This window comes from Podarcis vaucheri (genome assembly GCF_965113315.1).
Source record: "Podarcis vaucheri genome assembly, chromosome: 1".
NCBI classification, from domain to species: domain Eukaryota; kingdom Metazoa; phylum Chordata; class Lepidosauria; order Squamata; family Lacertidae; genus Podarcis; species Podarcis vaucheri.
Window position 1 is genome coordinate 55127545 of NC_138759.1, and position 24072 is coordinate 55151616.

General features: G+C 44.8%; 1 protein-coding gene and 2 long non-coding RNA genes across 5 annotated transcripts in view; 1 reads left to right on the forward strand and 2 right to left on the reverse strand.

Annotated features, from left to right (window-relative positions):
* HSD17B12 (hydroxysteroid 17-beta dehydrogenase 12) overlaps window positions 1–613 on the reverse strand; it is a 56020-nt gene extending 55407 nt beyond the window's left edge. Inside the window, exon 1 of the mRNA XM_082226375.1 lies at window positions 280–613. Within this exon, the coding sequence (XP_082082501.1) occupies window positions 280–598 (319 nt within the window). The 5' untranslated portion in view covers window positions 599–613. The remainder of the gene's footprint in view (window positions 1–279) is intronic.
* A 32-nt stretch (window positions 614–645) lies between these two features.
* LOC309535058 lies at window positions 646–17112 on the forward strand. Its single transcript, XR_014220997.1, has 3 exons — window positions 646–904; window positions 16580–16664; window positions 16738–17112. It is a non-coding gene; the product is annotated as an uncharacterized lncRNA (long non-coding RNA).
* The window catches only part of LOC309534949, a 105694-nt gene continuing 91595 nt past the window's right edge, over window positions 9974–24072 (reverse strand). For 2 of the 3 annotated variants that reach the window (XR_014220923.1, XR_014220925.1), the window contains one exon: window positions 9974–10192. This is a non-coding gene — a long non-coding RNA (uncharacterized lncRNA). Of the gene's footprint in view, window positions 10602–24072 lie in introns of all 3 variants that reach the window. The other variant, XR_014220924.1, reaches the window with a different exon arrangement.

Sequence of the window (24072 nt, forward strand, 5' to 3'; positions counted from 1 at the left end):
AACAAGGAGAAACGCTCAAAAGTTATCACCCGCCAACACAAAAGGGGAAGACACAAACACACTTGCGCAGGAGGGAAAAGGCGTGCGCGAGTTTGACGAAGTGGGGAGAAGATGCGAAGGCAGCCAAGAACTGCTGGGGCTGAACAGAGGCCTAGGAGGGGAAAGCACCGGCCAGACCTCGAGGGAGCAAGGGAGGGAAACGGGGGCTGGCTGCCGAGGCCTCCACTGGAGAATTACGAGCCAAGGGGCACCGGCGCGGCGGAGGGCGGGTAGACTCACCTGCCCACGCGCCCAGGTGAGGGCCCACCGCCGCCGGGTTGCCCAGCACCCACAGGCGGACGGCATAAACTACGCGCTGAAGCTGCAGCCACACGAAGTAGGCGACGCTCGACACCCCGACCCAGTAGAAGAGGCCGGCGTAGGAAGACAAGAAAGAATCTGAGGCCCCCATAGCGCCGCCGCAGCTCCTGCCACCACAGCGACGAGACGGCTGAGGCGAGAATGAGCCCGCCCGGCTTCCGCCGGGCCTGTCCCACGGAACAGCCCCGCCCCCGCGGCGTAGCCATTGGCTGGCCGCTTCCCCCGCGCGCCCTCCCATTGGACGTTTTGCAGCTCGCGGGGAGTCCACGCTCGCGGAGGCCTACTCAAGTCATTATTTCTCCTCGAAACCGCCCTCCTCCACACAGAGGAGCCGATCCCTTCGCGCGTGCGCAGTCAGGGATGGGGTGGAGCCTATTCCTTTGCCTCTTATTGGCCGAGGCCTTCTTCATTCATGTGGTGGCCACGCGGTAAGCAGGTGGGCGGTTTTTCCCCCGGCGGGTAAATTGAAGGCGGGGAGCAATCGGGCGGCTCGCGCGTGGAGTCCAACGTCCACGCTCAAGGCCGGCCCACCCATGGGGCAAAGGTGAGGCGACTGCATCGGGAAGCAAGATCCACAGGGGCAGCAGATCCCAATGTCTTTACGTGCTGGATGAAAAGAGGCTCGTGGGACCTTCATGCCTGAAGTCTTTCTACTGCTGAGATGTTGCCCCGCTGAGTTCTTCTTCCACTCTGCTTAGAGATATTTGTGTGTGGTTGTCCTCCACAGTGTTTCCCCCTCTTTGGGGCATAAGTCAGGAAATGAGACAGTAGCTCGTAATAAAACTAATTATCTCCCACCCCCGTAGATGGTTGTGCAAGCAGGCTGGCTCTGTGCCCTAGTGGGGAAATTATGCTCCCCAGGAGGAGGTATCTCTTCAGAAATGATGTTATCGGCAAGCAACAAGTGCCTTGCAAGGCACACGGTATCTGTTTTAAGATCTGTACGGGCATGTTCGCAACTTTTCATGTGCATTGACAAATACTTTTGAACCACTGAAATTTCTTGCAGGCATGCAGCCAGCTATGTGGCTTTTCCTGCATGGTGTATCTGCTTTATGTCCCAAGACATTTCACTTCATCTCTTTGTTCATGTGTCTATAAATCATTTGGCTGAAGGTTGCATTGGATCTTTTAGCTTTTTGCATATAGGGGGGGAAGCCCCATTTTATAGCTTTGGGCACCAGGCAAAAGCCTTTATAACCAGGGCTTTGGCTGATTGACATTCTGTGGCCTTTAAAATGTGTTTGTGGAAAGAGGATTATTGTTTTTGTTTTTGTTTTATTAAGTATTTCGTGTTCTCATTTTGGTTTTTGTGTGTGTTGTGAACTGCCCTGTGATCTTCGGATGAAGGGCAGCATACAAATTTAATAAAATAAATAAGATACTGTCTCTTCTTTCTTGAGAAAGTTATTAGTATACACAGATACCTTGTCATGAGGTCCGTTCCATATGATAGAGAAATCGGGAGTTTAGCTTCACTTTGAAGCTAACTTCTGTTACTTTTGCTGTTCCTTTTCCAGCAACACTTTTAATTGGATATACGTGGGTGGCACTGTGGGTTCATAGGCGCCGACTCCATGGGGCCTGAGGGGGCCCGAGCCCCCTCAAAAATTCGTTTGGGGGGGCTCTGCCCCCCCAATAATCTCGGGCGCCCCTCCAGCAGAGCGCCACCGCCGCCCCTCCCCCAGCCCAAAATGCACAGGGTCGGGCTGCATGCCTCCTGCCCTCCCTCCCGAGCAAAAGCTCCACCCAATTTCCTTCGGAGCTGATTAATAGGCGCAGCACGCTCTCCCCTATTCGCTCACGAGGAGGCGGCGCCACTTTATCTGCATATTCATGAGCTTATTTATTATTCATGAGCTTTCGCGGGCTCCCCCAATATTTTTTATAAGTCGGCGCCCCTGTGTGGGTTAAACCACAGAGCCTAGGACTTGCTGATCAGAAGGTCGACGGTTTGAATCCCCGCGACGGGGTGAGCTCCCGTTGCTTGGTCCCAGCTCCTGCCAACCTAGCAGTTCGAAAGCACATCAAAGTGCAAGCAGATAAATAGGTACCGCTCTGGCGGGAAGGTAAATAGCATTTCCATGTGCTGCTCTGGTTCGCCAGAAGTGGCTTAGTCATGCTGGCCACATGACCTGGAAGCTGTACGCCGGCTCCCTTGGCCAGTAAAGCGAGATGAGCGCCGCAACCCCAGAGTCGGTCACAACTGCACCTAATGGTCAGGGGTCCCTTTACCTTTTTTATCCCAGTTTGTATCTATAGTGGACTTCAAATTGCTTTTCAGTAGTTTTATTGTTGGTGATTGACTACTTGGAGTAAGCATTTGATTACAGATATTTTGGTTAAAGGCACATTTGACTTGATTTCTTTATGGAAAACTTCTATACCCAGCTATCATCTTCTGATGTTCATTTCTTACAGCACCTTCATATTGTATTGGTGCACATTCAGTTTATCCAGTGTAAGAGATGGTGGGTAGCCTTTCACCATAAGAAAATGTACACAAGGAGGTTTGTGAAGTATCCTGCGACTCAAGGAATAAACCTATAGGATTATAGAGGATTATCTCAACCATTACACACTATATGAAATTACAGGACTTGGTAATGCCCAGTTGTGTGGGAGTTAAACTTTAGCAATGATTGAAAAAGCAGGATTATCTCAACATCATTGTCTGGAGTGTCAGTTGTAGCAATGAACACATTACGTGCCACCCCAGTCACTTGGAGAGACTATCTGGGAAAAATTAAGAGGCCAACTGGATCAGGCCAAAGGCTCATCTAAGTCCAGCATCCTGTTCTCACAGTAGCCAACTGGATGGCAATGGGAAGCCTGTAGCAGGACGCGAGCAACATCCCCACTTGCAGCCCTGGTATTGACACATACTGTATTGATTTCAACAATGGAGGATGTACTGTACCATCAAGTAAACACCATTGATATCTTTATCATCTGTGAATTTGTCTAATCTTTTAAAGTCTTTCAAGCTGGTGGCTATCACTACTTCTTGTAGGAGCAGGAAATACTCTGTACTTTCGTCTGTCCTGAATCTTCCAACTTTCAGCTTTATTGCATTGCCCCAGTTTTAACATGGAGAGGGAGAAAAACTACTCTCTATCCACTCTCCACACCATGTATAATTTTATATATTTGTCATGTCTCGTGTGCCTTTTCTCTTAAGTAAAATAAAAAATCCAAATGCTGTAACCTTTCCCCATAGGGAAGTCACTTTGTCCCCTTTGATCATTTGGGTTGCCCTTTTTCAGTTATACAATACAGTGGTACCTCAGGTTACAGACGTTTCAGGTTACAGAATCCGCTAACCCCGAAATATTACCTCAGGTTAAGAACGTTGCTTTTGATGAGAACAGAAATTGCACGGAGGTGGAGTGGCGGCAGCGGGAGGCTCCATTAGCTAAAGTGGTACCTCAGGTTAAGAACAGATTTCCAGAATGAATTACAGTGGTACCTTGGGTTAAGTACTTAATTCGTTCCGGAGGTCCAATCTTAACCTGAAACTGTTCTTAACCTGAAGCACCACTTTAGCTAATGGGGCCACCTGCTGCCGCCACGCTGCCGGAGCATGATTTGTGTTCTCATCCTGAAGCAAAGTTCTTAACCTGAGGTACTATTTCTGGGTTAGCGGAGTCTGTAACCCGAAGTGTATGTAACTTGAGGTACCACTGTAAATTCTTAACCTGAGGTACCACTGTATCCATTTTGAAGTGGGGCAACCAGAACTTTACACAATATTCCAATCATGGTTAATCCATAGATTTGTTGAATGGCAGGAGATTGGCAGTTTTATTTTCAACCCTTTTCCTAATGATCCCTTACATGAAATTTGTCTTTATCATAGCTGCAACATGCTAGGTCATCACCTTATTGAGCTATTAACCACAAACTCAAGGTTTCCTTATTGGTCTGTCACCACCAGCTCAGACTCCATTAGCAATTGTTTTGCCCCAATGTGTATCACTTCATTTGTGACCGGTAGCTTTTGTGCAAATGAATGGATAGTTTTCATCCTGCTGTCTTTCTGACAATTTTCTACTCTCTTTTAAGCTCTTATCTGCATTGCTCCATTTGTTAACTAGCAAGTAGGAATGTCAAAACTTTTTAAAAAATCATTTTAAATACCTTACTCTCATTTCACCTAGTTTTATATCTCTCATAATTAATGCCAGCGTATGACAGTGGTGTTTGATATCTTGGTTGTTTTCATGTCTTAAAGTACCAGCTCCAGTTTGCTTTTTTTATTGTCCTATTCAGAAGAATTAGGGAGCCTTGGTTTATAATCTGAAAATGGCTGTTACTTGTCTGAACAAAGACCTATTGCTTACTTAAAAGTAAGAGCCTTTATCCACATGTTTTGGACAGGAGCCAGGACATAACCTATAGATGTGGCAACAACACAATAGGTAAATTTGCGTAAGGCACCCTGTGGACTAAAATATTGTTGACTACCCCAGTTTCTGAGCCAGCTTCCAGGGATTCCAGGCACTCACTCGGGGTCCATGTTTCCTTTTGGAATTGAGGGGCAGCAGAGACTCGTGTCTTTCTGATATATAGTTTATTTACAACCTGAGCCTACAGCATCAGTACCCTAAAAGGGTCTTGTTTCTCTAATAGCTGCAGCCTCAGATTCAATCAGAAATCAAACATTGCTCTCTGATGCTCTGCTTGCTGCTTTTTTTCAGCTTCTAGCTCACATAACACAAACTCTGCTTTCAAACTCAGGCTTTTGTCCTCTACTACAGAGCTGGAAAGGGACGCGGGTGGCGCTGTGGGCTAAAGCCTCAACGCCTAGGGCTTGCCGATCGAAAGGTCGGCGGTTCGAATCCCCGCGGCGGGGTGCGCTCCCGCTGTTCGGTCCCAGCGCCTGCCCACCTAGCAGTTCGAAAGCACCTCCGGGTGCAAGTAGATAAATAGGTACCGCTTACCAGCGGGAAGGTAAACGGCGTTCCGTGTGCGGCTCTGGCTCGCCAGAGCAGCGTTGTCACGCTGGCCACGTGACCCGGAAGTGTCTTCGGACAGCGCTGGCCCCCGGCCAATAAATGTGAGATGGGCGCACAAACCCCACAGTCTGTCAAGACTGGCCCGTTCGGGCAGGGGTACCTTTACAGAGCTGGAAGAGGGCCCCCACCCATTTGCCATCTGGCACTGAACCCCATTTCCTCTGTTCTCTTAATGACCCATTGCCTTTTGTTCTTAATGGCCCACCATCCCAGGCGATGACCTCATGAGGAAGCTAGCTGCCTTACAGGATGGATTAGAAAGGATGGGTTAGAAAACTGGCATCACAAACTCTGTGCAATACTAATGTGTGGGCAGCTTTCCCAGCCCCACCAGGTGAAGCCATATGCCTCTAGTGTCGCAATTGCATAATAGAGTTTCTACAGGTGTTGTCAGTTTGTTCACATTCCCTTCCTTCCTTAGGCAAAACTTTCTAAATGCCAAACTAGTAAAGCAGGATGAATTTAGGACTTATTGTGTTGAGTAGGCCATTTTGAAAGCCATTCTTTTAACCCAGAGGTGAGGAACTGCTGGCCTGAGCTGGAACTGACCTGACAACCTTTGCTATTTGGCCTGTCAGCTGCTTGCTAATTTTGTCATGACATTATGCTGAAGATGGGAAAAACCCTGTGAACCACTCTGAATCATGTGGGATCAGTAGTCGCAGTAGTGCTGGTAGAATTGGTGACACAGCTGCTGAAGAAGAAAAACCAAATTGAGCCAGTAGAAGTCTGGAATCCACAGGCGCTCTCTGGGTTGTTGAGGAGTAGTGGTCATCTGCGTGATAGCACCCACACCCGAGTGCTGGGAGTGCCGGAGTGTGCAGAGATCACTAGAGAAGCATCTGAACAAATTGGCAGTGATGACTTTCCTACATTTCCCTTCCAGCTGCCGCATCTAAGAGATGCTCCTCCTATCCGAAGTCTTTCTTCCCAGCAGCTACATCCAGTACTCACTGTGAAATTGAAAAGTGCATCACTTGAAAAGCGCTGCCTTGAACCAACTTTAAAAGAGCATTACTGTATTAGTTTTCAGCGAACAGCTTCATTTACATTAATATAAGAGAGGTGTCCCTATTCTCGACTGCTGCTCTGAAACTAGACCCCTGCCTATGCATCTGCTTCTGACCGCTTTGACAGACAGACAGCTTCCTCTAGTTTCCAGAACCCAACTATTTGGATGCAGACTTTTGTCAACGCCTGATATTTATTTATTTGGTGCATTTATATACCACTTGGGATGAGGGTGGCACTCTGGGTTAAACCACAGAGCCTAGAACTTGCCGATCAGAAGGTCGGCGGTTCGAATCCCCGCGACAGGGTGAGCTCCCATTGCTCAGTCCCTGCTCCTGCCAATGTAGCAGTTCGAAAGCACGTCAAAAGTGCAAGTAGATAAATAGGTACCGCTCCAGTGGGAAAGTAAACAGCATTTCCACGTGCTGCTCTGGTTCGCCAGAAGCGGCTTAGTTGTGCTGGCCACATGACCCGGAAGCTGTACTCCGGCTCCCTTGGCCAATAAAGTGAGATGAGCGCCGCAACCCCAGAGTCGGCCACGACTGGACCTAATGGTCAGGGGTCCCTTTACTTTACCTTTATATACCACTTAATCATTAGCAATTTGGTGTATATAAAAATAAACCATACAGTAAGAATTTGTCATTAAACCAAACAGAAACCCAGACACTACCATAAAATGGCTGCTGGAATAAGAAAATACTGGTCATGCACCTGAGGTTCAACAAGGATGGTGCCAGTGTCTCATCACAGCTGGGAGGACGTTCCACAGGCTGGGGAGCACAGCAGCAAATGCATGGATTCTAGTAGTAATGAGCTGTACAGCTGAGCCATGAAGGACCACCAACAAAGACTCCCCTAAGGATCTCGGTAATTGGGTAATGACAGAAGGGATCAAGCAGTCCTTAAAATATCCTGGATCCAAATGGTTACGGAGTTTGCAAATTAGCACAAGAACTTTGAATCTAGCCTGGTAACCAATGGGCAGCCAGTGTAAGTTTTTCAAACCCACCCACACAAGGTACTTCAGTATGTCCGCAGCTGGGTAGCATGCAATTTTATGTTGGATTTCCCCTTCCCCCTTACCTCATTAGCTGTTTCTCTCTATTTAATATGTGGTTTACTGATAAAGTGTGGGCTGCTGGACTACCATCTCACTTGGACGAGGACAACATTCTGTGGACAACACGAAAACATACCCACGAGCGATGCATGAAATCCACTTAAAACTGGCATGTGTACAAAGCCTTGGTTGCCACAACTATTGTAGGGATTATTCAACTGCAAATCCTTATGTGAGAAGCTGTTCTTGTGAGTGCCTATTTGGCAAGATGAAATCAGTTTAGAAAGAGTGCATCAATTCCCAGGCTTGCTGTTAATTACTTACTATATGAAGTGGCTCCTGCTTGTCAGCAGAAAGGTACAATATGCATGTGTGGATTTAAATTGCCCAGAATTTGTTAATTAGAAGTGCACCAACATACCGCTATTACTTACCCTTGTCATTTGTGCCAAGTAATTTTGTTAGTTCCCATTTTTTAATTATACCTTTGTGCCCAGATATAGTGTCCTGATCAAGGGAAGTAATAGTAGACCACAGCTGAGTACTGTGTCCAGCTCTGGGCACTACAATTTAAGAAGGATATTGACAAGCTGGAATGTGTGCAGAGGAGGGCGACCAAGATGATCAAGGGTCTGGAAACCAACCTATGAGGAATAGTTGAGGGAGTTGGGTGTGGAGCAAGCTTGTTTTCTCCTGCTCTAGAGAGTAGGACCCAAACCAATGGCTTCAAGTTACAAGAAATGAGATTCTGACTAAACACCAGGAAGAACTTTCTGAAAGTAAGAGCTGTTTGACAGTGGAACAGACTTCCTTGGAAGGTGGCGGACTCTCCTTTTTTGGAGGTTTTCAAGCAGAGGTTGGATGGCCATCTGTCATGGATGCTTTAGTTGAGATACCTGCATTGCAGGGGGTTGGACTAGTTCTGTGATTCTATGTCAAAGTTTATTTAAACTCAGGGAAGCACTACTTCTCTTCCAAATGATTTGCAGTCTAGCAGCACATTCCTAACCGCGTTTACTCAGATGTAAGTCCAATTGAGTTTAAGGGTGTTCGCTCCCAGGTAAATGGCAGTGGAATGAGAGAAAATCAAGCTGCTCCAAGCACATTTGTATATGTTTGTATCTTAGACTGGAAAGCGTAGGAGAAACATGGAATAGAGCAGAATGTGAACGGCATGCCCACTTGTAGGGATTTACTAGGATATCCCCATCAATTTTTACATAGGATTTGCTACAATTAATGTAAGTTGTGCTGCACTTTTAAGGAGATTCCAACCTGCTAGACTGCCAAAACCAGATGGTGGCTTGCTGAATTCATGAGCACCTGAGTAGTTCTGCCTTCCCCTCTGGCAACATCCCTGCCTGTACATGACTTATGTAACCCATTCTCAGAACAATAATTAATGAGGCAGGCTCACCCTGACTTCAGGAATAGTATAAATGGTCTACTTACTACCAGCTTAGAAATGCTACTCTCATAAATCAAAATCAGGTGACTACAGAACTGCAGTACAGCAGACTACATATAAGAGCAGAAAAAGAACACTTCCCTCCCTGACACCTCCAAACAAAGCCTGGTCAGAGGGCTTAGGGACTGCAGAGTGAATAAGGATGCTCATTTGAAAGCATCACATAGCACAGTAACGAGGGGGAGTTGTTCCCAGTCACAAGGGGATTGCAACAAAATGGTCAGGTGGAACCAAACGCCCAAATATGGCTGGTGGGCTACAGCTTTTGACAAGAGTCTGTCCTTTTATTCTGGGACTACAATTGGATACAGAAAAGGAGAGGCAGAGAAGGAAGACCTCTAGGCTACCAAACCAGAAGTAACAATCAAAGAATTGTTGTAGAATATAATTGCATATACTGTAGTGCTGTTTCAGGCCAGAAAATAAATCAACAAAAAACAAATACCAGGAAACTGATATATTGAATGAAATAAAGCTGGAGGTAGACAGAATGTGGGTTGTTGTTTTTTTAATGTGAATTTGAATGTGTGAGGAGCCATGATTAAGAGTGAGACTGTAAGACCTGCCTGGCCAGTCTTGTGGGAGTTTGACAAAAAATCACATTCAAGCAAAATGACTGCCAAACCTTTATTGAAGATACAGTGTGCGGTAACAAGGCAATGCAAAATTACATTTTCATGTCGTAAAATTACCCTGTGTACCCACATCCAGTGCTATCTCTGTTTATGCCTGACAGTTGGGCTGAATCTTTCTTTTAGAATTCAGACCATAGCAAACCACCCCAAAAGGTGTGTTCTCTTGCAACTTGAGATTCTACACATGTAAGTTCAGTAATTTAACTGAGCTATGTGGGTCTTCTAGATGAACGTGCACAGAAAAATAACAAAAGGAACGTAAGGGGCCCAGTTTGAAAGTTCTGGTGCAAACCAGGCCTCTTTCTGCTCATTGCTACCAGTAAGTAGCATGCCACTATCTAATCTTGGCTAGTCTTTGCTGGCTTGCATACCCCTTAACTGTCCCAATTAAATCAGGACATCCTGTTTTTTTTTGAGGGGGGGAGGCATGTTCTCATGTGGGTCACATTCACACAACAACGTGGATCCAGAAGACAGGCATCCCGGTTTTCCGCTGCAACACAGAGGGTATGGGCTTGGCATTTTTGAGACAAAATAATGTGCTACTCCACAAGCACAGGGAAACAGAGTACTCAGAAAACAGAAGCTACTTACACTTAGTTTCTTCAGGTCCACAGTCCTTGATTAGAAATGATATCTGTTTAAAAGAAGAGACCAGCAGTGTTAAACATTTGGATCAAAGAAAGCTAGGCTGGGGTGGGGACATGCTAACACACACAAAAAGACTTTTAAATCTACCATTTATTAATTTGGATAGACTGGGAAGAGGTACTGGGAGGCAGGTAATTTAAATTAAGAGTTCAAGAGGATTAAGTAAACGTAGGTAATGTATAAACAAAGAAACAGATGGTGTTTTTTGTTTTACATCATTCTCATATTTAGTCCATTATCCAGTCACTTCCAGCTATAGCTTATTGGGGAAGGAAGAGCAAGCCTTTGAAAGCAGCTCGTGTTGGTAGAATACTTTTCACAGAGTTCTTCAGCACAGGTGCTTGTTTGGTCATAGAGCAGTATGATGAACCTCCCAACAGGATGCATAGCATATTCTGTAATGTAACATGATGGTAAATAGACAAATTTTAGCAGTACATCAGTAAGCTCCAGCAGAGCATTCCATGTGGATGAGGCTGTTGTTTTTCTAAGTACAGGAAATGATTCTTCATGTCTGAATATATCATTGAGATTCTCTTCTCATTTTTGGCAGCCAACACATTTACAAAAAGAGCTCTACATCTCTTTTTCATTGAGGTGAACTTGATTCCTTTCTTTGACCCCTTAGCTGTTGAGGTACCAAATAACATTAGTTAGTTAGTTAGTTAGTTATGATGTGTACTGTCATCAATTTAGTTTGGTTCTTTCTATCAGCTGTTATTTTATGAACACATTTAAATGGCATTAGCCAATTTTCTCCAATTTTTTAATGTGTCTCATCTGCAGAAGGGTTTGCAATTTCCTTTCTATGGAGGATGAACAAATTCCCTCTCTTCTAAAGCTTTCCAAGTTCTTTGGCAACTTGCAAATGCTATGTTGATAATGTAGCCTTATGTTTCAGATAAAGTGGGATCCAGCATGCATAATTATATGGTCAAATGCAAAAACAAAAAACGGTATATGTGTGAGATAGTTCCATTAACACATCCAGATACACAAAGAAACATTCTCACAGAAAGCGCATGTAGACTTATGCCAAGCACAGTATTTTTGCCATCATAATTGCCCAGTATTGAAACCAATGGCTACTATGTCTTTGGTCTTCAAAACATGCTTAAAACCTCAAAGTAGCTAATTTCCTGTTTCTTAAAGTTACCATAGGCAGGGTGCAACAGCATGTATAAAATTGCCACTGTGATTTAGGGTGGTCTTCTTATGCATGCTACACGGGTTGTTTGGGGAAATAAGCTTGCATTTCCTACCGTTGCTATTCCTTGTACCAAGGCTTGGGTCCAGCCACCTTCTCAACCACGATCACAAACTCATCTTCATACTTCCTAGGCAACGTCCATCTGATCTAAGCTGGTGTTTGTCTCAACTTCAGATATACAGCAATACTTTTCAATGTATTCATTGTGTATCAGATCATTGCTACTGTGTGGGCCTTATGATGAAACTATTGAAGAATGGCAGTACACTTGGGACTCTCTATCACGTGAAATTTCAAGAATGTGTCTTGTACCTGCCACTCCTCACCCACTTTTTGTCCAAATTCGTCCTGTTCATAGATGTTACACATTAAGGGGACAAAGATAAGTCTTTGACATTAGAGGCAACCTGTCTACGAGGCCTTTCTGACAGGGTTGTGCAAGCAACATCAGTCCAATTGGAACAGACATCTCCCAAGCAGCATGTGTATCTATGTGTTTGTGACTGCTGCACCTGTTCATTCGTTTGGTTGTTGATGCCGGGACCTCCTAAAGCCACGTTAGCTAGAACCAGCTAACCATCCACATCACAAATGCAGGTTACAACAGAGTCTCTTTGGAAATGGACCCAAGGCTTCACATCCCATTAGAATACCCATAACAACAAGGACTTCTGGGTTAGCGCCTCCGGCAATGGCGGATTTCCTCTGATCGGGAGGAATCCGCTCCGTGGAAATTAGGGTCTGGATCACCACAGCGAGGCGGAGACCCATTAAAAACCACAGGCGGGAGAAGCCTGTGGATGTGGGATTCAGCTGGCACCTTTTGCGCCCTACTCGCGGGGAAACCCGGTTTCGGGGATCCGGAGTGATGTGGGGTGAGCAGCGCGGTGCTTCGAATCGACTGCTTCTTTCACGGAGTGAAGCCACATTGCTGTTGCCGGAGAGCGCTGACTTTTTCCTGTGGACAATTGTTGTTGTTTTTTTAAATATTTTTATTGCTTTTTTCCAGATAAAGATATACATTCAATTTTGCAAAGAAACATCAACAACAGAAGAAGAGGAAAAAAAAGAAAAGAAAAAGAAAAAATAGATCTTTTCAAAACTTATTTCAATTTCCTAATGGACTTCCCCACATCCCCTTCACAGTGCATTCTTAACAATAAAGATATCAACAAATTATAATCTTGTTTCATTCGTTTCATTATACTTTCAAAAGCTTACGTTTTAGTTTAAATTACTTGTTTTCAATTTAGTCTAAAAAAACAAATGTAATGTCCTTTTCAACATTTAAACATTGGTTAAATCATTAATTTTTATTTAATTTCATATGTCCTCCACTCTCTTTGCTGGTGCTAATCTTTCCAAATCGTGCGAATTTTTATAGTTCATATAATTTATAAAACTTTTGCAGATAGTCCTTAAATTTTTTCCAGTCCTCCTCCATTCCTGTGGACAATTGGACTCTAAACAACTACCCGTGAGTAGAACGGAAAATTGGATCTCTAAACATCTTAATTTGGCATCGAAACGGGAAGGTTTCAAACAGGAAGTCCGCCTTCCTCTTTTGTAAATAGATTAAAGCAAAGACGTTGCAAGCTAACGTCTGGAAAGTCTTTTGTAAAGGATTAAATCTCCATCGGTTAAAATTACTAAACCCCCCTTGGAAGCAGGAGAAGAGGGGGGAAATTTTAGATCGTCTATACCTGCAGGAGAGAGAGTGAAGAAAGATAAATTACCACCGTTTTGAACCTGGGAATGGGCTGCCAGTAAGATTGACGTTTTGGGAAAGTTCATTGACTGTGAATAAAACGTATGTTGACAGATAGCTAAAAAAGAGAAATATATTGTTTCCATTGTTTCCTTTTGCACTTAAAAAGGAGCAAAAAAGTAACTGAAAATCGAAACCAACTTTGTTGCTGGATCTGTGCTTAAAAGGATGGATACAAATAGAAATTGTTTCCTCTAGAGGGAGCTTTTTGAAACCGTTGCACGAGTGGAGCTGGGGAATTTTCCAGCTGCAGAGATTAAAGACCGTGAGAATCAGAAATTGACCTTGGACAAGAATGTTGACAGAAGAAGCCTTAGTGATTGCATTTTGCAAGACAAGTGCTTTATTGGAACAGCTTCATGAGAAGACAGATGTGATGATTACTAAAACTGACAATTTGGGACAAAAAAATGACTGATTTGGGACAAAAAGTGAAGACCTACACAGAAACTACTCAGGAATTGATTCAGGAATCTGTTTTGACATGGCAAGCTGTGGAGAAGACGAAGGAGAAAGTTGTTGTTGAACCTCAAGTAATTCAAGTGGAGAGAGCCCCGGCCTTACAGAGGCAATTTGATGAACATAAGCTGTTGCCTTTTACGATCGAATCTAGAGAATGCCAGATTTGGTGGGATGGAGCCCCGCTTGGATTGGAGAAGGAAAGTTGGATAGATCCCCTTATGCAGGGATGTTCTGGCCTTTGGGATTTGGGTTTGGGTCAGGGGGAGATTGGAGTTGTGGGGGCCTTTAGCTTTGGAGGGACTCTGAAACACGCTCTGAAATACCTTTTGGACTTTAGTTCTGACTATGGAGAATGGGCTGACCTGTCGAGAAGGAATAAAGACATTGTTAGGTTGGAGTTTCCCCGAGATCTACTCCTCAGTGCCAAAGGAAGGAAATTAAGAAATCAGCAGAAGATAAAGTAAAGTGCATGTATAAATATGAAGAAGATCTGCAGAAGGGACATGGAAGAGAGTTAAGAGCCTCGGACAGAAGGTCACCAGGTTGATGGACCATATGGAATTGATAGAGAGGACTGACAGAATCCGAGACCAGGGAGAAGAGATGGTGGAAGAAGATTGGGAATTTAAAAAATCAATAAATAGAGAAATGTTGCAAAATTAATGAGTGTTAGAAAAATGTTGGAATGAAATTATATGGCTTTAGTAGAAATGTTATAAGGAGTTAAGTATAGGTACGTTTTAGGGTTTTAATGGTAAGATAAGGTTAAAATAAATTAAGATAATTAAATGACAGAAAACAGTGAAAGTTGGAAAGGATTTGCTGAAATAATTAATAACTAGAACACAAAAAGGGAGGTGTGAGGAGGTCGATAAAACAAGTTAATGAAAAATAAAGATGTGGAAATGTTGGGTGTGCTTTTAATTGTTTTTGCTTTTGTTTTTGTTTTGATGTATCGTGTTTTTTGCTTTTATATATATATGTGTACTGTAATGTATTGATTTGTATTGTTTATTTTTACTTTTTCTTTTTTTTACTTCTTTCTTTAATTCTTAAACTTTTAATAAATATTATTTTAAAAAAAATAGAATACCCATAACAACAAACTCATACCTGTAACTGCACAGTGTTTCTGCCTGAGAACATGATAGAAGTGAAACTGGATGGACCAACCTGAATAAACAAAACAATTCAGAGGTAGCACACAGCCAGAGTTACATGGTAGAGAAATCCAGGCAGAGAGTAAGCATGGAGAGTCCTTGAATAAAGGCAGGATAAACAAATCATGCCTTCCTAACTTGCTTTGATCTGCTCCCTTGTGGCTGCAGGAAAGAATGTCAGAAGTGCAACAAGGCTAATCTTCCATGCACTGCTCTGTGCTCTGATGAGAAAGCTCCAGCAACAATCTTACTCAGAAGAGATGTTCATTAAATAAAAAACTATCCACTTTTTAACAGCCCATAGCCCAATTTCCGCTTGATTTCTAAGCAATTTTGTATGTAGCTGACATGTTGTCGTTTAGTCGTTTAGTCGTGTCCTACTCTTCGTGACCCCATGGACCAGAGCACGCCAGGCACTTCTGTCTTCCACTGCCTCCCGCAGTTTGGTCAAACTCATGCTGGCAGCTTCGAGAACGCTGTCCAACCATCTCGTCCTCTGTCGTCCCCTTCTCCTTGTGCCCTCAATCTTTCCCAACATCAGGGTCTTTTCCAGGGAGTCTTCTCTTCTCATGAGGTGGCCAAAGTATTGGAGCCTCAGCTTCACGATTTGTCCTTCCAGTGAGCACTCAGGGCTGATTTCCTTAAGAATGGAGAGGTTTGATCTTCTAGCAGTCCATGGGACCCTCAAGAGTCTCCTCTAGCACCATAATTCAAAAGCATCCATTCTTGGCGATCAGCCTTCTTTATGGTCCAGCTCACTTCCATACATCACTACTGGGAAAACCATAGCTTTAACTATGCGGACCTTTTGTTGACAAGGTGATGTCTCTGCTTTTTAAGTTGCTGTCTAGGTTTGTCACTGCTTTTCTCCCAAGAAGCAGGCATCTTTTAATTTCATGACTGCTGTCACCATCTGCAGTGATCATGGAACCCAAGAAAGTAAAATCTCTCACTGCCTCCATTTCTTCCTTCTATTTGCCAGGAGGTGATGAAGTTGTTCCTTTTTATTCTAGTTGAATTTGCTTATCTGTGATGCATTTTAAGATCAAGTTATAAAAGAAAGGGCATCCATATAATGTAACCTGATGGTAGGCCTAAAACTGGGCAGATTTCACCTCTGGTCAGCTGCAATTTTAATAGTGATTGATTTCTACTGGGCAGCATTTCCCAATCCTGAAAGCCCTTTGATAGCTGAAGCCACTTCCAAGCAAGGAGGAATAAAGCTCCAGTAAATAACATTATCCTTAGAACCTTAGAATCATAGAATCATAGAGTTGGAAGAGACCACAAGGGCCATCGAGTCCAACCCCCTGCCAAGCAGGAAACCAAACCTTAGAATCATAGAATCATAGAGTTGGAAGAGACCAACTCTAAATTTGAGAGACCTAAAGAGACCTAAATTTGTTAGCAGCGTAACTTTGATTCAACAAGGACTTGATCATGTATTCTGCACCATACAGAATGTGCATGATGAATAACCGATTTTACTTTCTCACTTTGCATATTTTAGGAGAAAATAACTCTTAACTATTGGTGGTCACATACAAAAATCTGATGAAGCACAGAAACATTTAAGAATCCCTGCCTGTTGCTTGCGCTCACAATCCAGTGTCTGAACCCACACTTCCTGGATTTCACAGCCACATTTTTGTCTATTTGAAACACGAAACCAGTACCCACCTATTGAATCACAATCTCTGATTTTGCAAGCAACACGACTTGTCTCTCCCCTGAAGTATCCTCAAAGTTATTTTTTTCTTTTGTTTTTTTAAGGCTTTCTGCCAGTGGTGAGATAGGCAGAGACAAACCCACATCATCATGGATCCCAATTTTCCCTACAGAGAAGGAACTTACCATGGTAAGTTGCAATATCACTCCTCCAATCTGTTAAGGTCATTTTGAATTCTGAGTCTGTCTTCTGCAGCCACCAGGAAAAGGACCTTCCAGCTCAAAAACCTTAGGGGAACAGAGTGCAGCTGCCTGAAGAGATGCCCTGTGAGTGCCTTCAGTACCCTGTGGAGGTTCCAAGAGGGGAACCTGTGTACCGTGGGTGGTTTTAGCTGCGCTGCTCCCTTCAGAAAGCGTCTTACCGATTAAATTAAATTTAATCATTACAGACAACCAGTGATATGAGGAATAAAGATCCACATGGAGTTAGTTGGAAGTCACTTTTTTCTTTTTCTTTTTTCGATTGTAGTTTATGTTATTGTTTATATCCTTGTAATTTTGTTTTTGAATTTTCTTGTGTTTTTGTATTATTTGTTCATTTTATTCAATGTTTGTATGATGTACAAGTATAAATATTTTTTTAAAAAACAACAGAAAGCGTCTTACTAGGGAGAGGGACCCCAGAGGAGTTCCTGCTGATCTGAGAACTGATCTCAAGGCTGCCACCTGCCTGCGGAGGGTATTTGGTCATAGCCTGTTCCAAGCCCTCCTGTAGGAAAGCTAGAATGTCTGGTACCTGTCCTTCTAGGGGATCCACCTTATTTCTACGTGCCCACCTGACAAAGGCCCGCCAGGTGAATTTGTAGATTCGCTGAGTGGACTCTGCCGGAAGCTAGGATGGTGGAGGTTACTAGTCAGTCAACCCCAACTTCCTTAGGCATTCCCTCTCAACAGCTAAGCGTGAAGTTGTAGCCAATCCGAGTCTGGGTGGTGGACCTCTCCCGACAACCGACTGCTCCTTTGAGGTAGGGGCCAAGGGTCTGTTACTGATGAGGCCCTCAGATCTGCAAATCAAGGCCTCCTTGGCCAAAAGGGAGCCACAACGATTATCTCTCCAGGCTGGACCTGACCCACCTGAGCAGTCTCTGGATCAGGGCCATCGGAGGGAAGACATATAGAAGTCCCCCTGGCCGCTGGTCAAGGCATCCATGCCCATTGCTCCCCTCATCATGAACTGGGAGAAGAGCCCCACCTTTCAGTTCTCTGAACTTGCAAACAGGTCCACCCTGGGGAAGCCGAAGCGGTCCACTATTTGTTGGAACACCTGTGGATGAAGGCTCCATTCTGCTTGAGATACCTGGTGATGGAGCACAATATGTGCTCTGCCAATAGGGATTCTAGATACCTTTCTGCCCAAGACAGGAGAATGGTGGCCTCCTACATGAGGGCCTGGGATCTGGCCCTCCATGCATATATATGATTTGGTAGCCAGGTTGTCTGAATGCATCAGCACGTTTTCCCTCCACCAACTTCTTGAAGCAGAGGAGGGCCAGTCTGACTGCTCTGAGCTCCAAACAGTTTATCGGTTGGTATGCTTTCTCCTTGGACCAGGTCTCTTGGGCATAATGATCACCTGTGTGTGCTCCCCACACCGAAAGACTCGCGTCCGTGGTTATCTGGACCTGTGGCTGCTCCGTGAAAGAACACCCCTTCTCTAAAACTGGGGAAAGCCAGCTCTAGGGACCTCCTGGTCTCCCTGCTCAACTGCAGCCTGACATGCCTCCGCTGTATGATGTCCATCTGATAGGGATGGAGAGCCCACTGCAGGGGTCTGGCATGAAATCACACCCATGGCACACAGGTCATGAGGCGATCATGTGCCCCTGCAGTTTGGCCAGCTGGAAGGTGTCTGCCCTCTTTGCCCCCAGGACCTGTCGGACCGAGGTCCGAATCTTGTCCACACGTTCTGAGGAGAGGCTCACCAAGCCCTGCTTGGTGTCTTTCAAGCTCCCTAGGGCAACATGACCTGCACTGGAAACAGCTTGCTTTTCTCCATGTTCACTAAGAATCTGTGCTGCTGCAGGCAGTCTAAGGTCTCTGCTACATCGCTCCTGGCTTGATGAAGTGAGTCTGACCTGATCAGAATATCGCCCAAGTATGGAAAAAGATGAATGGCCTTCTTCTGTAGATGGACCACCAGTTATCAACACCTTTGAAAACATTCTCGGACTTTGGGCCAAACCAAAAGCCAAACAGGTGTACTGATAATTATTTTTCTGGTATGCAAAATGCAGAAACTGGTTATGTGCTGGGTAAACTAGGCTGTGGAGGTAAGCATCCATCGGGTCTAGGGAAGCCATGAAGTCTCCAGGCCTGAAACCCTTTAGAATGGTCTTCAAGGTTTCCATTCTGAATTTATTTCAGGTCAGGTACTGATAGACCCTCTTGAGATCTAGAATGGCCCTTCATTTTCCTGATTGCTTTGGGACCATAAAGAGACTAGAGTAGCAGCCAGATCCCCGCTGTGGTTTTGGCACAGGCTCTATCACTCTGATCTCCAGCAGATGCTGGATTGCTTGAAGCATAGGGAGGTGTTTCTGTGTTTTTTGGAGCATGGGGAGGAAATGAATTTGGCGGGGGGGGGACTGGTCAAACTCTATCTTGTAACTCTCCTGGATAATGCTAAGCACCCACTGATCTGTGATCGAGGTTTCCTGCTGCCGCCGCCTCTTGCCTCCCCTGTAATTGCTGCCTTGAGGCTGCTCTAGCTACATGAGGATCTATTTGGGAAACGCTGCCCTCCCCAGGAGGGTTTGTAGCTCTTGAAATCTCTAGCGCTGAATAAGCCTCCATTGGAACGAAAGGAAGAATAATTTCCCTTCCCTTCCTGTGCACTGCCACGACTTCTGCCATGGCCCTTGCTGCAAATTGCAAGGCATCCAGCTGGACATGGACAAACCCTGGTGGGACCTCTGAAAGGCCTGAACCCAGATGCAGACTGCCCTGGCCATGAAGGAAGCTGCAGCTGAGACCTTAATGGCTAGTGTGACCTGTATAACAGAACCTCTGCCCTTTTGTACTCCGGGTTCCTGGGGTAATCCTGCCCATCTCTGGAAACCATGGATCCATGAGTAAGGGAACATATGGGGGGGCATCTCAGAAATCCCACTCTATACTTATCAAATGCATATACAGTGGTACCACAGGTTACATATGCTTCAGGTTACATACACTTCAGGTTACAGACTCTGCTAACCCAGAAAAAGTGCTTCAGGTTAAGAACTTTGCTTCAGGATGGGAACAGAAATTGTGCTCCGGCAGCGCAGCAGCAGCAGGAGGCCCCATTAGCTAAAGTGGTGCTTCAAGTTAAGAACAGTTTCAGGTTAAGAACAGACCTCTAGAACGAATTAAGTACTTAACCCGAGGTACCACTGTAGCCGCATTATGAGAGAGCGTGTTGCCTTGGAAGCCCCAGGTGCCTGCCATTCCTGCAAGATGCTCTCCTTAAACTCTACTGGAAAGGGGAAAGCCCTCTTGGGGGCCTTGCGCTTGGGAAAGGTCTTGGAGGCATTGCTGGCTGCCTGGGGTTGCTCCTTGGCTTGCTGGGCTTCCTCAGGGAGACTGACTGCCTTCACAGCCTTTCCCAAGAGCTGCTTGATGTCTGGGCTCATAAAGAGTCGGGGGGATGCTCCCCCTCCTCCTCATCTGGGGAAAGCTCACCCTCATCCCTGTCTGAAGAGGTGGGTGATGAAGGGGTTGAGGGCATGAGGCATCCTCTGAACTGGCTGCCCATGGGGAAAGGGAAGGTTCGGTTCTCCTGTAGGCCCTTCTGCCAGGGCCCCTTTCTCCCCTGCTCAGCACCCAGCATCACTTGTGCTGGGGCCTCTGCCTCCTCCTAGCCACTGTGAGGGGACAAGGGGATGCTCCAAGAAGAGTAGTATTCTGAGGGGGAAGGGATCAGCTCTCCTCCTCCTGGCATCCTGCCAGTTCCCAGCCCTGCTTGAACCACGAGTGCTTTCCTGAGGCCCACCCCACAGTGCTGCCCTTGGCTGAAGGGACCCTGATGGGTCTGTGGCAAGTGGGGATGGGGGTGGAGCGTGGAAGCTGCAGGTAGGCCCAAAGCCTGTCCTAGCCAGGCAATCCACTCAGGGGTAACTGGAGGCCCAACTCCCCTTCTTACCAGAACCTCCAGAATTGCTGGAGCTGCTGGATCAGGCCTTTGCAGGTCGCCTAAAACTTCCTCAGCCTGGGCTGCTGCTAAATTCAAGGGAATTCCAGGCCCCTTTGCACAGGCAGCTTGGGTTCCCACAGATCCCGCTGATGAATCCAGAGAAAGCTCCATCTCACAGAAAAGAAAGTCTCTTCCTGAGAAGGAAAACCCCTTCTGCTCAGTTTCAGTCCTTTCCTAGCCTTCCTTCCCAAGTCCGGAGGCCTCCAAAGACTGTAGGCCCAAAGGGAGGCCTAGTCAAAAGTAGATCCAAGAGAAGAAAAACCTGGTATGGATAACAGAAGGGAGCTGAAAGAGTGGATCCAAGAAATGAAGATAAAGAAAGGACAAAGGAAAGAAAAATCCCTTCCAAGATGGCATTTCCACCTTTTTCTTTTACCAGGCCTAGAGCAGGTAAGAGACCTCCTACCAGTGGTGAAGGCAGGAAATGGAACTGGAACAAGAGCCTTGTCTCTTGTAGCAATGATGCAGAAGACAGACTCAGAATTCAAAATGACCTTAACAAATTGAAGAACTGGGCCAAAACAAAATGAATTTCAATAGGGACAAATGTAAGGTTCTACACTTTAGGCAGGAATAACCAGGTGCAAAAACGTAAGATGGAGGACACCGGGCTTGCCAGTAGTACATGTGAAACAGATCTAGAGGTCTTAGTAGACCACAAGCTTAACATGAGTCAGCAATGTGGTGCATCAACAGAAAAGCTCATACTATTCTAGGCTGCATCAACAGAAGCAGAGTGTCCCAAATCAAAGGAAGTAATAGTACAGTACTGCTCTATTCTGGCTTGTGAGACCACACCTAGAGTACCGTGTCCAGTTCTAGAGCCACAATTTAAGAAGTATATTGACAAGCTGGAGCATGTACAGAGGGCAACCAAGATGATCAAGGGTCCGGAAACCAAGCCTTATGAGGTTGCTGGGTAAGCCTGGATAAGAGGAAACTGCAAGGAGGTATGATAGCCAACTTCCAATTATCTAAAAGGCTGTCACATGGAATATGGAGTAAGCTTATTTTCTCCTGCTCCAAAGGTTAGGACCCAAATCATAGCTAGGACCCTAACCAATGGACTCTCTCGGAAGGTGGTAAATAGACTCTCCTTTCTTGGGAGGTTAAAAGCAGTGGTTACATGGCCATCTGTCATGGACGCTTTAGTTGAGATTCCTACATTGCAAGGGGTTGGACTGAATAACCCTAGGGGTCCCTTCCAACTCTACAATTCTATGGTATCCTGCCTACCTTTAATCATGGAACTCAAGGCAACATACATGTGTCCAGGCTCTCACCCATCCAGACACTGATCAAATCCAGACATGCACAGATTCAGCAAGGTGGTAGCCTCATGCCCCTTCAGACCATACCCCATATTTATAGAGGTTTGCACAAAACTGTTATCAAACCAGATGGACAGGGTATACATAATAAAATTATTATTATTAAACAGGAGTGGTCAGAAAAATAATGATTTTGACATTTCAATTTATTTTCTGCTTTTACCAATTCCCAAATGTTAACATACACTTAACCCTTTTTGATAAAGTATAATGCAATTCATGCGCAAATTTGCCTATACAACTGCCTATAATGAACAGTAAAAATTTTAAATCAAAGAAATTACTGTTTGGACATTGCTAAACTGGCTTCCACAGAATGATTGTTAAGCCTTATCTTCTTTTATGCCATGTCATTACCTATTCTAACCAAAATCACATAATATTCTAAAAGGGTGACTTAACTTTTACCACATTCTCTCATCTCAAGTTAGCTTCCTTCTGCCTTATATATATCTGAACAGTTTATGTGCCATAAGAAAATTCCTAACTGAATTTAAATCTCTCTCTCTCTCTCTCTCTCACACACACACACACACACAATTTTTGCTGCGCAATTGCTTATTAAATCATTGTGATTGTATAGGAAGCTTTTAAGCAGCAATGTCAGAAAATCAGCCATTGCCTGGTATCTCTCTACCGGCACAAAAAAGGTGTCATGTACTAAAAGAAAGCGCCAACATGAAATCACATAGGCAAAAGACGTGGAATAACACAAGGCTAATAACTCCACCCTCCCAGCAGCAAGCTGTTTAGCTAATGCGCCCAAATCCTAGCAAGTCAGATTTAACAACCTGTTTATTTCAAGCAAAACCTGTTGCAGCAATGCAGAATTCCTCCCCCACCCCGTCCCCCGAGGAGAAGCACAAACACACAGAGAGCCTCAGTCAGCAGAAACTGAAACGGCGCTATGACACGCAGCCAGCCAACGAAGCGACCGGAATCACGACATTTTCAACAATACTGGAGACAACGATCAAGAGGCGCCTAAAGCAAGCAATCTGCTCCGCCTTCGGACATTCTTGGGCACTTAATCGGCCGCTGCATATCCCGAGACACCCATAATTTGGGCGAGCTCCGCATTTGCATTCGGATCGGTGAAAATCGGGCTTTTGCCGGAGATAAAAAATCCCTCTGCAGCATCCCTGAAATCGGCCATTACAGGAAGAAGCCGGAGCGGGTTTTACGACATCTCCCAGCATCCTTACTGCCTACAATTCCCACACTGCACATGCCCAGCAACTCCAGAGTTAACTCCTTGGTTGCCCAGAGGCAACAACTTTGTGTCATCGGGCTCGACTCTTGTTTCCTCGACTTTCCCCTCACATCCCTGTTCACACAAAATAGGCAACACACGCGACGCGTTAAAAACACTCAGTGTCAAGAGAAAGTGAAAAGGGGAGACCCCACGCGGAGAGCTGCTAAAGGGAAGCCTGGATTATTATTTTTTAGCATAAGAATATTCTTTTAAAATTCTCCAGAACAGTAACAAATCTGCATCTGCAGTCATCCTCAGGTGTTTACTATAAAACGTTTTCGGTTTTAAGTCTACTGTTCTTTCTTTTCCTGCACGCTTCTAGAGACTACAGTTTCTTTTTATCAATAATAATCATTATTTTTGCTTTGTACCTCAGACAGCAGGTGGAATTTATTCTCCCATCTGAGTACCTCTTTTTTTTTTAATGAATGCACTATTTGTTCTTAAAATCACCAGGTCTCTTCCCAAGATCTCAGAATACATATAGACATACAGATAGCTAAACAGATAAGAAAAATAAAGCAGATTTAGAAAACCCTTGCTATTCTACTTTTCTCCTTACAAATATGCATTCAGGTATATATCAGTATTACTATACTACGCTCCTGCTTTTCAGTTCCTTCAGTCTTTCAAGAGCCAACAAACTACATCTATAAACAAAACCAACCACAATTTAAAACAGATTAAACAGTATCTAATTTGAAAGAGGAAAACAAAGCCTCATGGCAAGCCTTCCTAGACTTAACTGAAATGGGCATTGTGTGTACACACTTCTTACTAT